Genomic DNA, 16,947 nt, shown 5'->3' on the forward strand with positions numbered 1-16,947 from the left:
CTCCCTCCCCCTCTCCCTCTCTCTGTCTGTCTCCTTATCTTTCTGTCTCTGCCTCTCTCTGCTCATCGGTAAAACCAGACACAGTAGGAAGCAAATTCTGGCTCTATCCTTCATAGAAGACTGAAGAAAGAGATGCAATGCTCTCTTCTCTTGTCCACAGAGTAGACTTCCTAGTGTATGTTCCAAGCAAATACAATTCTTTCCTATAGTAACCATCTCAATGAAACACACTGTGAGCACAGTGTCATGGGAGCCTACAGGAGGGATGCAATTAACTCAGTTGATAAATAAAAGGGAGCATGCTGCCAAAATGAAATCCATCGGCTAAGTGCCATAGGAGAGAGGACAATTGAGCTGGGTCTTAAAGAATGTATGAGGTCAGCAGGTGACGGGGGCAGGAAGGCCATTTCAGGCAGAGGGCATATCGGTCTGAGCAGTTCTCTTGCCAGGCTTTGAGGACTGAAGGACCCACATTGCTGGTGGCCTAGCACCAAATCGATCTGTAGCTCTTCCAGTTGTGACTAGATCCCTCCATAACAGACACCGGGCTCATCTCTGACTGTATCCTACTTCCAGCAAACAAGTTCCTATCCTATTTCTCACTAGCCTCTGCCAATCCTCCCTGGTTTGTGCTTCTGCCAGAGCATCCAATTACCAGCTTTCTGAATCTACCATCCCGTCAAGGTAATCTCTGTGATGACTTCAGGTACAGAGGGTGTAATGAAAAGCACAGGCGGTCTTCAGGGATGATGACTTTCTAGACTCATGAACACCTATTGCTTTCAGCTCTTTTAGAAAAAGGTAGTGTTTATTCTCTGTAGGTTTACTCTGAGGAATTTCACCATGAGTCTCTTAATCTGATGGCCGGGGTAAATGTTCAGTTTCAGAACCAACCCTGGCTTTTTGAATAGATGTCTCTCTCACAAACACGATGAAGGATAATTTCTTGGGAAGAAGAATTGCTTGGGGAGCTCCTGTCCTTAGTTTTCCTGCCCTTCCAACACATTCTCACCTTCCATGGTTTGCTCGTATGCTAGGTTCTAGAATTCTAGAACATGACATTTCAGTGCCATGATGAAAAAGACAGGCTGCAGTTGGAGGAAGATGGACTGCTGGTCAGCTAGCAAGATGGTGTATGGGAAAGAACAGGGTGTGGAAAGAGTGGCTCAGCTGGTAAAGAACTTGCCCTCTTAGTTCAAGCCATGGGACCAACATAAAACGTTGGGTATGGTGGCACTCGCTTCACACAGGCGAATCCCTGGGGCTTGCTGGCCAGACAGCCTAGTCTACTCAGCGAGCTCCAGGCCATTGATACCCTGTCTTAAAAACCCAGATGGACATCACCCGAGGAACATCATCTGAGGTTGCCTTTTGACCTCCATATGCACATATGTATGTATATACATGTACACACACACACACACACACACACACACACACACACACACAGACATTACTGGAGTTCCATGGGTGGCTCTCCTTTGAACGGTTACTGACGTTTGGGCAGCCAACATGTGTATGTCATGGTATTTATTCACAGAGGTCAAAACAATGCTGTGGGTGGGGTGATACTGTTCTGTATTTCAAAGCCTACACAGATCTGTCTCCCAACTTCAGGTCTGGGGTCCCGGTGTGTCTCTCTTCCTGGGACAAACATAGTGGGAAGCACACACTATATGGGATACAATGCATGGCAGTAGTAGTTATTAGTACATTTGTTATTGTAGCCCAGGCTGCTCCTGAACTTACTATGTAGCTTACATAACCGTCCACCTTCGGCTCTTAATGCTGGTCCTCCATGTGAAACAGAACGGGAAAATACGGCTACACAAATGGTTGCTTGGTCAGTTGTGACTTACATTCTCCTCAAGTGAGCACATTTTCTTTCTTTACTAAGGTCTTGGCTGTGCTTTAGTGACAACCTTCTCAAGAGGTGAAATGGGCAAAAATCACTCAATCATTTTGTAGTCAGAACAACACTGAGCTGAGGCCTGGCAAGAGTTGGGCCGGGAACAACACACCCCACTGTAGTTTCTCTAGGCTGGGGTGGGTAGTTTGAAGAACTTAGTTCTGGCTGGGGAGATAGCACATTCATCCACAAGTGCTTCCTGTCCTCTTGCCCCCATTAACTCACACATACAGATGAATCCACCTGCCCACAGGTGCTTACATCTGCGAACATATAGACGAGAGAGAGAGAGAGAGAGAGAGAGAGAGAGAGAGAGAGAGAGAGAGAGAAAGAGAGAGAGAGACATAGGTAGGTAGAGATAGATAGATAACTCATTGTAACCATATGCCTCAGAAGAGTCTCATCAGATTTTAATCTACATTATGTACAGGGTGATCAATTCCTATTTATGGCTTGTAATGACCCTACATGCACCCTCAAGGCCGAATTGTAATTTAGTTTAAATGCATCTCTGTCTTCAAGCAAATCTCTTTCTCCCAGCTGTCACGCAGTGGTTGTATGGAAGGAGGTCCACTGCACTCTTTCACCTCTGTGAAGGGAGCAGTCTCGGAGAACTCCCAAGAGAAGCATTCTTTGCTTCTCCTGTGCACTCAGGGCCAGAACTGCACTTCCTCCTTCCTGCATTTCCAGACTGGCTAGCAGAGCCAGCCAGGACACCCAGCTGAGCCTGTAGGGGCCTGTCCTTTTGCTCTTTCCCTCAAAGGAGACTGACTTTTCCAAGCTCTCTAGGAGGGCTGGTGACCTTGTGTGAGGAGTGTGAGGACCTTGCTTTGACCTGCTAAGGACAGGAGCCAGCATCCTAAAGGATTGTTTATTAAGTGCTTGTCTCTTCAAAGCAGAGTCCTGTTGACCTCCTGGGGGGCAAACAGAGGCGAAGGCTTTGCAAGGAGCTGGGAAAAGAAGCAGGGGAGGGATGTCTGGTGGGGAGAGGACAGCTGGGTGACAAATGTGAAGGCCTTCCACCCTGAGCAGAGGGGACTAAGTCAGACCCAAGCCAGACAGTCTCAAATCTTCCACAGTGAAAGGTCGTATATCACCTAATGGGCTGTTTTATCCACTCAGCACATGGAGACAGACTCTGTGGTTTAAAGATACTTATAATGCATCGGAAACTTCCCATCCAACGGACCCTCACACACTAGATTAGCAGTACTTGTTCTGCACCAAAACTTTCACAGCAGAGAAGTGAAAAGGTTGAGATGGAAACAAGAATGGTGGGGAAAGGCGGCTGTCCATGGTGGGGGGACTGAAGGATGTGGATGTCGAGGTTTTGATGATCAAGGGCTTGGGCTGGGGTGTTGGTAGAGGGTGAACGAGGCCAGGCATGCCTCTCAGTGTTTTATAGCCCATAGACAAGCTGGCCCCAATATTAGCTCTTTGAGAACCCTGTGTGAAAGAGCATACAACACATTTAACTTAAAAAATTTATTATCTTTGTTATTCCTGGGGGTAGGGTTTGGGGAGGGGTGGAGTGCTCAGGCTACCACAACATGTGTGTGGTGGTCAGAGGACAATTTTGTGAACTTGGTTCTCTCCCTCCCTTTCACATGGGTTCTGGGGGTTAAACTCAGGTCACCAGGAGTTAAGGGTAAGTGCCTTTGCTCCCTCAGCCATGTCACTACTCCTAACTTCTCATCTTTACTGCACCCTAAGGCTTCTTTCATTGGCTTGAGATACACATGGGCGTGTGTGCGCGCGCGCGTACACACACACACACACACACACACACACACACACACACACACACACACAGACAAACAGGTATTCATTATTCATGGCCTTGTTTTTTAAAAGCCAGATACAGGAGGCAGAAACAGCCTGCTATGTGATCAAGGAGCAGAAATGTAAATCTGTACAAAACTTGAATCTGGTCTGGAAATGAGTTTTGTGTCTTTCATGAACTTGAGTTAGAATGGTGGAACTTCATGAGTGGAAACCGAGACACACTTCAGGAAGTTCAGAAATGGTCTGGCCAGTGGCAGGGTCAAAAGTGATACTAAAGCAATTCACAGCTACTCCAGGGTTCTGGGACGCTCTGCATCCAGAAGGGATTGAGATGGGGGTGGAGGGCTTTGAAGACTCACCCCCTGGCCACCCTCTGCTGAGCCCGGGAGGAGTCTATTCCTGCTCTGACTAATCACACTCCTCTTTAAAAGGATGGTCTCCCCATACCCTGTGACTACCACTCCTTCTCCTCAATGCCTGAGGCAGTGCATGCGCAGCCATCACAGCCATGGGAGAGCTTCTTTTTATTACTCTTCGCACTTGAATTAAAAAACAAAGCAAAACAAAAACAAAACCAGATTTAGGAAAAACATAAAGCAGGGGTCAGTAATTCCTCACTAAAGGCATTCTACTCAGGGGCTTAACCCACCAACATCTGAACTCAACCTTTTTCTTTTCAAACAGTCTATTGGTGTTTTTTTAAAATGTGCATTGGTATTTTGCCTGCATGTGAGTTGTGTGCGGGTGTTGGATTCTCTGGAACTGGAGTTGCGGGCAGTTGTGAACTGAGCAAACCTGAGTCCTCTGGAAGATCATCCAGTGTTCTCAACTGCTGAGCTATCTCTCTGACCCCTGGAACTCTTTTCCACTGTGTTCAAATACTTCACCAAATTTTTTTCATGTTAAATACTCTATTTTGTGATATTTTTCACCTAGAATTTGCTTGAAGTATCTTTCTATGACAATAAATCTCTCCTCATTGCAGTCTACAGATAGACAGACAGACAGACAGACAGATAGATAGAAATAAAGTATTTTTAAAAATCTAGCAGAGTAATGAAGCCCAGTGTTGTGGTTATGATGTTCCCTAGAGTAGAATTAATTCCTTATACCTTTTATTTTTGTGACAAGGTCACGCTATGAAGCCTAGGCTGGCCTTGAACTCAAGATCCTCTTTCTTTGACCTCTTGAGTGCTGGAATTAGAGATTGTGTGTACTACCATTGCTGGTCCTTGCTCATCTTATTCCAGAGGCCTAACCTGCCCATGGCAGGCCTGAATTTGATGGCAAAGTATGCACCATGCAGCAGGCTTTCAAAAGCTCCTTGTTCCAATAATCAAACAAAATGGTGGCAGTTTCCCCTCATATTGCCTAACAGAATTCTCTTCCAAGCTGAGGACTACTCAGTCCTGAGTGTCTCCAGGAATGTTTGGGGTGCCACAGAAAGGACACGTACAGTCTGGGACAGAGCAAATACGAAGGAAGGAAAGGAAAAGAAAAAGACCCACAGGAAAGGAATGGTGAGCCTAAGAGCTATTCAAGGGGATAAGGCTGGTGAAAGGTCCTGAGGTCCCAGTGGGTGGATCAGGGTGGTACCAGCCTGCACCATCCCCCCCCCCCCCCCCGCTGCCCTCCCCTGAGGAATTGGGAACCTTCCCAGTGAGGTCAGGCAAGCCTCTGCACTCCTGATGTAGGCAGGCTTGTAATAGCTCACTTAGTATCAGCATTTCAGATGCTCACATCTGGGTTCCATTACCAAAGAGGCATATGTTTGCCAAGGATAACTTACAGCTGTAAGATAACGACCCCAGTCAGGGAGGAGAAGTCCCCAGAAACCTGAGGGAGGCTCACGCTCACATGGAGATGGTTCACATTCATAAATAATAGTATGCCCATTCACAAAAGGGTCATGTGTGCATTGGTTCAAATTTTGTATGAAAATTTCAAAGATTTATTTAGTGTGTGTGTGTGTGTGTGTGTGTGTGTGTGTGTGTGTGTATAATACTGATATCATAGAGAAAACACTGTGCTTTTTCTTTGATTCTTTTCATGCCTCCTGTATGAGGAACTATCCTGTGTCAGAGATATCTGTCACTTGTGCCAGGTTATCAAGCATAGATTAATTTTCTTTCTCACTGGTGGGACTGCCATGCCCAGCCCAGGAGTAAAGATGACACATATCAAACGTTTAGCCCATTGCCCACTCCAGGGCTTGTTATATTACGGGAAAGAGGAAACTTCTCCACAGGAAAAAGCACACGTCACTTTCTTCATTGGATAACGTTTTGTGAAGTCATTTCATACTCTCTGTTTCCTCTTGTATCCTCACAAGACCTCTCTCTCATCATCTCTAAGTGACTGGAGTGTGGGAGATGCAGTATAGTTCCCTCCCCTCTCTCATTCTTTCCTGCACTCCTGCAATGACTTCCTACCTCTGTTCCTTCCAGTGTCCCCTCCACACCTACACCATTCCACTCAGCACCACAGCCCCTGTGAGTCTGGTATAGAAACTGTCCAGTTACTCTCTTTTTTTATATATTTTATTTATTTATTATATATATGAGTACACTGTAGCTGTCTTCAGACACACCAGAAGAGGGCATCAGATCTCATTACAGATGGTTGTGAGCCACCATGGGACCTCGGGAAGAGCAGTCGGTGCCCTTAACCACTGAGCCATCTCTCCAGCCCCCCCAGTTACTCTCTTAAACCCCACAAACTTCGGTGCTTTGCCCCTGAACTCCAAGAGCGCTCTCTCTCTCTCTCTCTCTCTCTCTCTCTCTCTCTCCCTCCCTCCCTCTCCCTCCCTCTCTCTCTCTCTCTCTCCTCTCCCCTCCCTTGCTCCCTCCCTCCATCCCTCCCTCTCTCTCTCCCTCCTTTGGGTTCTCTCCAGAAATACAGCTCTCTGCCAGCCATGCTTCCACTGCCCAGTCTGCTTCCTAACTGGTCTCCTGGCCTTGGATGAACTTCCCCAGAGATCCGATACCTCCTTGCCTCGTCTCTGCCGATAACAACTTCTGTGATAAGATATCGTGGACTATTCTGATTAACACAGCAGCCCTGGCTTCACCAACACATCCTGGTTTTCACCCCAAGAGCATTTTCTTTTCCCAGAATATCTTACCTAAGACACCCCGACACATTCACAGTTTGACTGAAAGAAGTTCAAGTTTTGACTTTGAAGAAGCTTTGAGCCTCTCTCAAGGGTCCATTATCATCCATCATACGTGCTGATTCTCGTGTTTGTTCAGATGCAACCTGCCTTATGGCACAGGAACCCAGGAGACAAGACACACAAGGACATCTCCGAGTGACTTAACGGAGTTATGATTCACAGGGGGAGGATTGAGAGAGGGGCTCCACAGCAGAGCTCTCTCCCACGGTATATTAGTAGAACCTAGGCCAGGGCCGAGGACGAGGTGGACTTTGGTCCTAAAGGGGAGAGGTAGTGCATAGTTTGAAATTTTTTCTAATATGATTACACTGGGCTCCTCTTCTCCCTCTGGAGGAAATGAAAGACAGCATATGCCCTCACCTCCTCCTTACAGCTTGCTTACCCTATCTCTGGTGTTAGCATTAGGGTATGCCCAAATATGGCCTTAAGAATAACAGTGATACCCATCCTGGCAATGTGTGGCCACTGGAGGGGATCATTTCTCACTGTGTGACAGCTCACCACCTTGATGGCCACTGCAGTAGTTTGAATATGCTCAGCTGTGTCTCCTGAATGCTGGGTGTATACTGCCACGCCTGGACTTAAGCTTTTTTTTACATAGAACTTACTCTGTCCCAGGCTGTCCTTGAACTCAGAGATCTGCTGGCCTTTGTCTCCTGGAAAGCTGTGCACCACTGTGCCTGATCCAAAGCTTTTCCTGGCCACTATACCTCAAGATCTGGGTCAAAAGTGTGACTAACATTTCTGGATAGTTGTTAGTTCCAGATTAAGAGTCCAAATGAAGACAATAAACAGCTAATAACACCTAACATGACATAACTATACCTTGTTCAACTGCAAACACAAACAATAAACTTAACTGGGTGGAATCTTGTTCTGAGATCACTGGTGTTGCTCTCTTTGGACATAGGATGCAGTTCCATTTCACTTTCTGGTGCCCCTCTATTACTTGAACCAAACATTTTGTAATTTTCCTTTTTAAGCTTGCTACACCTGATCAAAATGCTCTTCAAGAGGGTAAACCAGAAGGCAAAGTCTATGCTGGGTTTTTCTGAAACTTCTTTTGTTAATGCAATGAATCTGATTCTCTTCACCTTAGACTTAGCCTCAAGCAGACTCTTCAGACAAGGGCAAAAGGCAGTCACATTCTTCACCAAAATACCACAAAACAGTCTCTAGGCTACCTGCTAACATTCTTCTCCTCTAAAACCTCGAGCCAGGCCCCCACAGTTCAAATCACCTTCAGCACCAATGTCTTTCATAGTCCTACTGGGATAGCCTATTAAGCCCACTTAAAGCATTCCAGTGCTTTCCAAATCCGAAGTCCTAAAATCCACATATTCCAGACAAAAGTATGGTCAGGCCTATCACACCAGTCCCTGGCATCAACTTCTGTCTTAGTTAGGGTTTCATTGCTGTGAAGAGACACCATAACCACGGCAGTTCTTATAAAGGACAACGTTTAATTGGGGCTGGCTTACACTTTCAGAGATTCAGTGCGTTATCATCATGGCAGGAGGGATGGCTGAATCTAGGCAGACATGGTGCTGGAGGGGCCTAGAGTTCTACATCTTCACTGAAAGGAAGCCAGGAGCAGACTGTCTCCCAGGCAGCTAGGAGGAGGGTCTCAAAGCCCTTGCCCATAGTGACACACCCACTCCAACAAGGCTCTACCTCCTAATAGTGCCACTCCCTGGGCCAAACATATTCAAATCACCACAGCCATGTATAAAGGGCCTCTATGCTCTAATATGCCCTAGCACATTACACGGATGTCTATGTATGACGGATCTCTGTGCTCTGTATTCGAGCACATTACTAGGTGTCCATGCATTAGGAGCCTCAGTGTTCTCCCAGCATATCACCTGGTGTCCACACATGAGGGACTCCTGACAATTTAGATGCCTTTATAGTATTCAAAGATCAAAAAAAAAAAAAAAAAAAACCAAATGGGGCTGGAGAGATGGCTCAGCGGTTAAGAGCACCGACTGCTCTTCCAGAGGTCCTGAGTTCAATTCCCAGCAACCACATGGTGGCTCACAACCATCTGTACAGAGATCCGATGCCCTCTTCTGGTGTGTCTGAAGACAGCTACAGTGTACTTATATATAATAAATAAATAAATCTTTAAAAAAAAACACCAAATGATATCTTTGGTTTCGTGTGTGTGTGTGTGTGTGTGTGTGTGTGTGTGTGTGTGTGTGTGTGTGTGAGATATCCCTGACTCCTGCACCCAGAGTCCATCACTATTAAAGGCTCTCACTAAGCAGTGTGCTGGCTGACCAGCAAGCCTCAGGGATCCACCTGTTTTGCAAGTGAGCCTAATAATATCTAAATTTTTCTAGTTAAAATTAAAAAAAAAAAACTCTAGTTTGAGTTCCCTGTTCACATTTTCTAGTTAATACAAGCAACCTGACAGGTTCTTTCCTCAAATGGAGATGTCATTAACAATTCTGTGTTCTCTAATTGGTGGTGTAAGAACCTCAGACAAACAAATGTGACAAAAGCCATTCACTAGCTGTCCCTGAACTGTGAGCCTCCATTCTGTGATCTCTGTGAAATTCATTCAGGATTCAGAGAGTTCTACCCTGTGTGCTTCTTTCTACGTGATCATTTCCTTAACAACTGCTTACTTTGAAGAGTAAAGGCTATGATGATGTCACTGTCTTGAGTTAAGTGAATCATTAAAGCCTTGATAAGGGTTTCAATTATGCTAGCAGAGAAGAGAAAGTTAACACCAAGCTGTTACAGGACATTTGAGATAACGTGCTAAGTAGGGGCTAAAGCCCCAGGAACAAGCCACCACCAACTGCTGTGGAATCCCAGAAACCTGCTGCAAAAGATAACATGGCCTTGTGAAGGACTGTCAGGAAGGGAAGGCAGGGTTTGCTCTCTGGAATTTTCAGACACACGCCAGACCTAGGCAGCTGTCGCAGAACAGGCACACAAATGTTGTCACTAAATAAATAACATTTGTCAAGATGCTCCAAAGACGCATTGCTCTGGCTGGGCTGACACACAGCAAAAACATGGCACGTGCCCACAAAGATTAATGTGGAAGGAGCAAAGAGACATATTTTCCCCAACCTTAGTAAGATACAAACAGTAAGCCACTAAACAACCCACCCGGTTTTCCTTCCAGGTGGGAAGGGAGAGGTGGAGGAAGTTCCTGTGGAGAGGAACTTCTGGTGGAAGGGAACGTCTAAGTCTGTATTTTCAGAGTTTGAAATGTTCACAAGGATAACTTCACTCCTTACAGGTACCTCACTCACAACAAGTTTCCCTTCACTTTCTGACTAATGGGCAGCGTTCTCCTTGCTTCTGGTGGGACCTCCTTCCGCTTGCTTCTGGGCACATACACCTTACATCAGACCCTTTCAGTAAACTCCAGCTGTTCCTTAGGATCCTGGGACACCTCTCCTGCTATGATTTAGACAAGTCACTCCCTGTGCCCTCCCTGTTGGGTGTTAATAAAAATGAAAACAGTGAAATTTGTAAAATTTCACCATGACTGACTTTGCCTGAACATTATAGAAAGGAGGAGGGGAAGGGGAAGGGGCAGGAGGAGGAGGAGTCAGAGGAAAAGAAGGAAGAGGGAAAAGAGGAGGCGAAGGCAAGGGGTGGAGGAGGGGTGGGGTCTCCATCATCACAGTATAAAATGAGATGTATCTTCATTAAAGTTCCACATGATCTTAGACTATTCCTCATGTTGAATTAGTTTAAAATGACTTCACACTTATTTATTCTGGGTGCACACGTTTACATGTATGGGTGCAAGCCTGTGGAGGAGAAAGGACAACTGTTGGAGTTCATTTTCTTCCTTCGCCACTGTTCACTGTGTGTGTGTGTGTGTGTGTGTGTGTGTGTGTGTGTGTGAGAGAGAGAGAGAGAGAGAGAGAGAGAGAGAGAGAGAGAGAGAGAGAGACAGACCCTGCACCCAGAGTCTCTCACTAAGCAGTGTGCTGGTTGCCCTCATGGATCCACCTGTTTTGACTTCAGTGGGTCTGGGATTACCAGTGAGCCAGGGATCAAATTCAGGCAGTCAGGCTTGGTAGTGAGTGCCTTTCCCAGTAGAGGCATCTGAATCAACTTTACAAAAATAAATTTGGTTTATGAACAATCTACCAGCAATACAGAGTTGCTGTAAAGCTTTACTCAGGTTTAAAGTGGGGGCAGGTCTATGACACAAGGAACTGTGGGCTCCATTGGCAATGTTTCGTATCTTAAGCTATGGAGAGGGCAAGAGGGTTGGTTAGTCTTTAAACATCCCACTTCTCTTAGGTTGGTAATAATTAATGCTAAAATACATTCCTGGTGGGCCAGCTCTGAGAAAATCCCTGATTTAGTTAAACCCATGGGTCTCAGGCCTTTGTTATTCCCAAACAGAGTTCATAGAACATGGTGAGGGTCATGAGAATTCTCCTTGTCCATTTCTGCGTGAACTGACTCAGATCTGTGAGCTGTTGGCGCAATGCTTTCTCCGTGCAGTTGCTTTGCTCTGCATCTTCGATTTCGATGAAGACACGGAATTGTATAAAACTTAGTTGTCTCAATCTCTCTAGCCCACATTATTCCCAGCATAAAGTACAATAGTAAATGTTTGCCAGATTTCAGATTTGAAGAATCTCAATAGCTTATTGATTTTAAAAAAAAAAGACCTCAGGCTTAACATTAAAATACATCTCTCAGGTTCCTCAGCCTCATGTTTACCCTGAGTCTTTGAGGAATAAAGCAAGACACTTCTCTCCTTTATCTTCAAAGAACACAACCCCACATAGTCTCTATGGTAACCTAGACCAAGACAGCAGGCAAACTCTCTCATGGTAATGCTCTCATAGGTTCTCTTCCCTTTTTATTCACTATCTCTGACTTCTAGAAATCATGAAAAATAAAAATAAACAAAAAAAAAAAAAGAAGGAGAATGCTGGATGCACCCACACGTACCTGACGGCAAAGTGCAGGACGGCTGGGCCTGGCTTCTTCGGCAGATCATGCTCCAGAACTCTGTGGTCTAGCTGCAGCCAGTTCTCTTGACCCCTGTGAGAACAGAGCAAAGGCAGAGCATGACACAGAAAGCTCAGCAACACATGGTGCTGGCCCAGCTGCCTGCAAACACTCACGCCCTCACACTAGGCAGAGAGTACAACAGGCCATGAGGCCGCTTCCGCGATTTCTGTCACACCTATTGAACCCGTCTCCTTGTGAGCCACCATTTCCAACTGGAGAAGCTTGTCAAGAGGAAGTTGCACATTAAACAGATGACCCACATCTAAAAATCTTTGATAGCCAAAAGTCTGGAAATAATTCAAATACTTTCAGGGTATTGTTAAGATAATTATCTAAATCTATATAGAGAAAGGCAATGCAGTCATAAAACAAGCTTGCAAAGTTGCTTGGAACAATTTTCTGGATTCAAATCTGGATATAAATTTAAAAAGCAAGGTTCTCTGGGCCTGGTGATGCATGCCTTTAATGCTACAAGTGAGTGGGGGGCAGAAGCCAGTGGATCTCTGTGAGTTTGAGGTTATCATGATCTATATAAGTCTGGGCCAGCTAGTGCTACTCAGTGAGACCTCCTCTCAAATAAAATACATGAACAAACACTTAAAATTCTAATAAAAAGCATAACAGTGAGTATAATATATTACCAATACTGCCTTTTGTTTATGGAAGCAAAGTCTTGCATTAGTCCAGGTTTGCTCTACTGTGCCCTGCCTGCCCATTTTTTAACTAACGGAAATCCATACATATTACGTGCACATATTTATAAAAGCTGTGAGTAAATAAGAAACAGATAATGCTTTGGGAGGTTAAGACATTGAACAACACTAAATTAATCTTTATACACATACAAAAGGTTAAATGTGACATAGTTTAGTCAGGAAGGAGGAGGACTCCAGTTTAGTACAGTGAAGGGGACTCAAATACAGCAGTAGTTTTCCATGTACACACAGGCTGGCGCTCTCCTGGAACTGTTTCTGTGGACACACGACTTACAGATGTTTAAATATCTATTTACTCTCAAGCCTCATCAGTTCACAGGCATAAACAGTTCTCTCAAGACCTTGACCTTTACGGCTCGACGCTCCATGGATTCTTTCCACGATTTCAAAGGCTTGTTCAGCTGGCCTAACCGTCTTAGGGCCTGTTTGAATGTGCTTACGCTAAATCCAGTTTCAGAATACACTTCTGCTGGTGGGAAGGGGATGTCAAATTCCAGCAAAATCTGTTGTAAGCTAGAAAACATGTTCCAGCCTATTTTGGTCCTTGGATAAATAATTAAAAGGCAGACTCAGGAGATTCGAAGCTGTCATTCATCGTAAGTAGATAGAAAAGGGGGCTGGAGAGATGGCTCAGCAGAAACAAACACTGACTGCTCTTGTTCGGTTCTTAGCTCATACACTGCGGTTTACAATCAATCATCTGGGGGCTCCAGTGCTTTCTGTTTTCTGTGGGCACTCCACACACATGGTACACATACATACATGCAGACAAATAGGTTTACACACAATAGTTTTAAAAAATCAGGAACAAAGCAGGTAGGAAAGGTGGACCCAAATAGTAACCATATAAATGGTAACACTTAGGGCTGGAGAGATGGCTCAGCGGTTAAGAGCACTGACTGCTCTTCCAGAGATCCTGAGTTCAATTCCCAGCAACCACATGGTGGCTCACAACCATCTGTAATGGGATCCTATGAGCTCAGGTTGGATTATGAAAGGATTTCTTCTGGTGGTCAGGTCAGATAAAAGCCACTAGGACATTTGTAAAACAAGCCCTCCCCTGCCCCCACAAAGAAGTCATTTCCCTGGCTTCTGGCAGAAAGGTTGTGGCTCTCCATTGATTTACCCTTAGTTGCACATCAAAGCCCAGGCTGGCCCCCAAGTCCGTCAGTCCCCACTCACAAGTCCCTATTGTACATTTAAAGGTTCAAGCTAGCCTCCTGGCCCTTCCGTCCTCACAGTTGCTTGTCTTCATGGCCCACATGATTTTCTGCTACCCCTCATCTCTGCCACTCATGAGCTTCTCTGAGAGACAACCCTGTCCAGACGTATCTCATAGACATGTCCAGTCTACTTCTGTTTCTCTCTGCTCTGGACTTCTGATATCTCTGGATATTTCCTCTGTCTTAGTCACAGTAAAACCTCCTAACCATACCATGGAGGCACCATTGCAGTGGTTTCTTTACCTTATCGATCACGTTGGAAGTCTTTACTTATTCATGTTATCTTTTAGAGTAAATATGCAAGAAAAATGTCAGGCCCGGAATTTGAACCCAGAGCTCTCAATATGGGGTAAATGATAACAATATGGGGTAAAGGATTTCCATATATATATATATATATATATATATATATATATATATATATATATATATATATGTAAAACACTGGGCTTAGTTTCTATGTATTTGTTTCTATAGTTACAAGATATGGCTGCTGGGAACTGTCCCAAGATTTTCTTGGTGGAACTTTGGGAAAGTTTCTTAGAATCAGTGGTATTGTGTGTAAGAAAAACGAACGAAACAAAACAAAATCAAAAACACAAGTCAGAAGTTAAAGATTCTTGCATTATACTTTGTCATGTTTAATGTGATAATTAAGGGCACTTCAGCTTCAAAGCAGTTAAAAGTAAGTGTTTAAATACACGGCACATCAGTTTTACGTCAAGTTTTCACATGGCAGATCAGACTAATTTTGAATTCTTCCTCCTCCCTTCCCTCTTCCTCCCCCTTTCCTCTCCCCTTCCTCATTCTTTTCTTTGGGAGAGATCTGAAAGAGGAGCTCACTGTGCAGTCAGGATGGCCTTGCACATCAATCCTCCTGCCTCATCCTCGAGGGGGCGTGACAGGTCGCCATGGGTGGGCGTGTCCCTTATTCTTTCCCTACAGAGATGTGGCATGATTTCAGACGTTCCAAGTTTTCTATGAAGCCACACAGAACCCTGTGTAAGAATGAACAAGGCAAGTGCACGGCACACAGGCAGCAACTGGGTTGGACACAGGATCAGGGGCAAACTGTAATTAAACATGGAGGAGAAGTTTAATACAGAATTCTGGACAGAGATAGAACGAGGTGCGGGTACCTGTTACCTCTTTGGACGAAAGTATAGTCAGAGTGGGGACACAACAAAAGCGGCTGTCCTTAACCTCGATAAATACTCCAAGGAGATACTCGTGTGTATGTAACAGAAATAGACATTTAAAGCATAAAAGTACATATTAGAGATCAAATTTTCTCCTTCTGCTGGGAGTTGAATCTCTGGGTACGTAGGCAAGAGATCACGTGAGCTGTCACGGGCCTGGAGCCCACATTCTGCTGTTGGTAATCGAGACTGGCCTCCCTCTGTTAGGAAGACTCTGGCCTTGGATTCTACATGCAGGTCAGGTCAGCCTCAATCCCATGATCCCCCTGCCTCCATTTCCGAAGGACTGAGATCATAGCCATGTACCACTAATACATGTATTATATTTTCAAAATTTCGTTTTTAAAAGCCATTTTACAGTCCCTCCAACTGAATGAAAACCCCGAGGAATAAAAAGAAGATTACCTATGCCTAAGTGCAGAGGTGTGATAAGATTCATTTAATGTGTTTATTTTGCTGTTTTTAAGTGTTTTTGTCAATAAGTATGAAGCGTCTGCAAAGCTTATGTGTTATTTCTTCAGCAACAAAAGCCATTCAGTAAAGTTTTTCCAAAATGGATGAAGGGAGGTGACAGAAAGGGTCCCTTGTGGAGAAGGAGGGCTGAGGCTGCCCTCTAGAGGTGGAAGACTGCCCTGCACACCGAACTGGGAAGCCTAGGCAAGGGCAGCCTTAGGAATTGCACCCCTCTGTGTCAGGGTCCTGCCTTACTTGGTCGGCTTTGCAGCCTTCCTTATATAACTGTGGTCTACCTCCCTGTTTCTCTTCTGGCTCCCTGAGCTGGGGTAAAGACAGTCATTGACACTGTCCCTGCAGCTCTGCCTTCCTCTGTTCAGTTTACCACAGTCTCAGGGCTGATGTGGCACTAGGGATGGAAAATGCAACTCAGTCAGTGAGGGCCCTGAAAGGGAGGGGTCCGACTTGTTGGCTTCATGGGGGTGGACAGAAAGGGAGTGCTGGCGGGAAAAACCTTCCAAAAATATTCACCAGACAAAGAACTAGGTTTGTGACCAAGACTTTCTGAGGAGACACCCTTAGACATAAATACATTTCTAGGCCTGTTCCCGGAAAGGCCGAGAACTTCTGTCTCGAAGAAAAGACCAACTTGCACTTCTGAAAATAAACACAGGTAACACCTTCCCCAGCTGGTTATAACTCTGACATTAGGCGTTGCCTGTTACCTGTAGGGGAGCCCGGGGCACACTGTTAGGAAAACTGTTAAGGTTTGACTTCTGTGGACCAAGAAGAGTATATTAGAAAGGAGTCCACAGATCCCAGGGTAGACAAGGAAGGTGGTGGCCCAAGTCCTCAAAGGAAGCCATTCATCTTGTGCCACCTCTCTTTTTGGTGTGTGTGTGTGTGTGTGTGTGTGTGTGTGTGTGTGTCTGTGTGTCTGTGTGTGTGTGTGATGTGTGTGTCTGTGAGTATGTGTGTGTGTGAGTGTATGTGTGTGATGTATGTGTTTGTGGTGTATCCACACACATGTATGCAGAGACCAGCAGAGAGCAGTGGGCATCTTGCTTTATTTATAACTCTCGGTCTTACTCCCTTGTGGCAGGGTTTGTTATTGAATCTGGAGTTAGGCTGTCAATCAGCAGGTCCCAGCAATCCCCTTTCCTCTTATGCACTGCTAGGGTTAGAGGGTGGCCAGGCTGGATGAGATCTCTGTGAAGCAAGCTCTCTTACCCTGTGAACCCCTTTTCCTCGATAGAGTTTCATATGTTGGTGAGGCTGGCCTAGAGCTTTCGGTACTCTTGTCTTCCCAGTGCTAGGATTACAGGCAGGCAGCGTCATCCCCATTTCTTTTCCTTTCCTTTGTGAAGGAAGTTCGAATGTCTGGACGAGGTGCTGTGCTTATGGCTTCTGCCTTTCACGTGGTTTGACCCCTTCTTTCAAGCGCTGCCACTTTAGTTCTAAATCCTGTTCCTCCTCCATG

General features: G+C 45.2%; 1 protein-coding gene across 5 annotated transcripts in view; it reads right to left on the reverse strand.

The window, feature by feature from the left end:
* The window catches only part of Frmd4b (FERM domain containing 4B), a 326,883-nt gene that overhangs the window by 106,865 nt on the left and 203,071 nt on the right, over positions 1-16,947 (reverse strand). For all 5 annotated transcript variants that reach the window (XM_087656095.1, NM_001427301.2, XM_087656094.1 and 2 more), the window contains 1 exon segment: positions 11,814-11,906. In XM_087656095.1, the coding sequence (XP_087512221.1) occupies positions 11,814-11,906 (93 nt within the window).

Source organism: Rattus norvegicus, chromosome 4 (assembly GCF_021556685.1).
Source record: "Rattus norvegicus strain SHRSP/BbbUtx chromosome 4, alternate assembly SHRSP_T2T, whole genome shotgun sequence".
Lineage (NCBI taxonomy): Eukaryota > Metazoa > Chordata > Mammalia > Rodentia > Muridae > Rattus > Rattus norvegicus.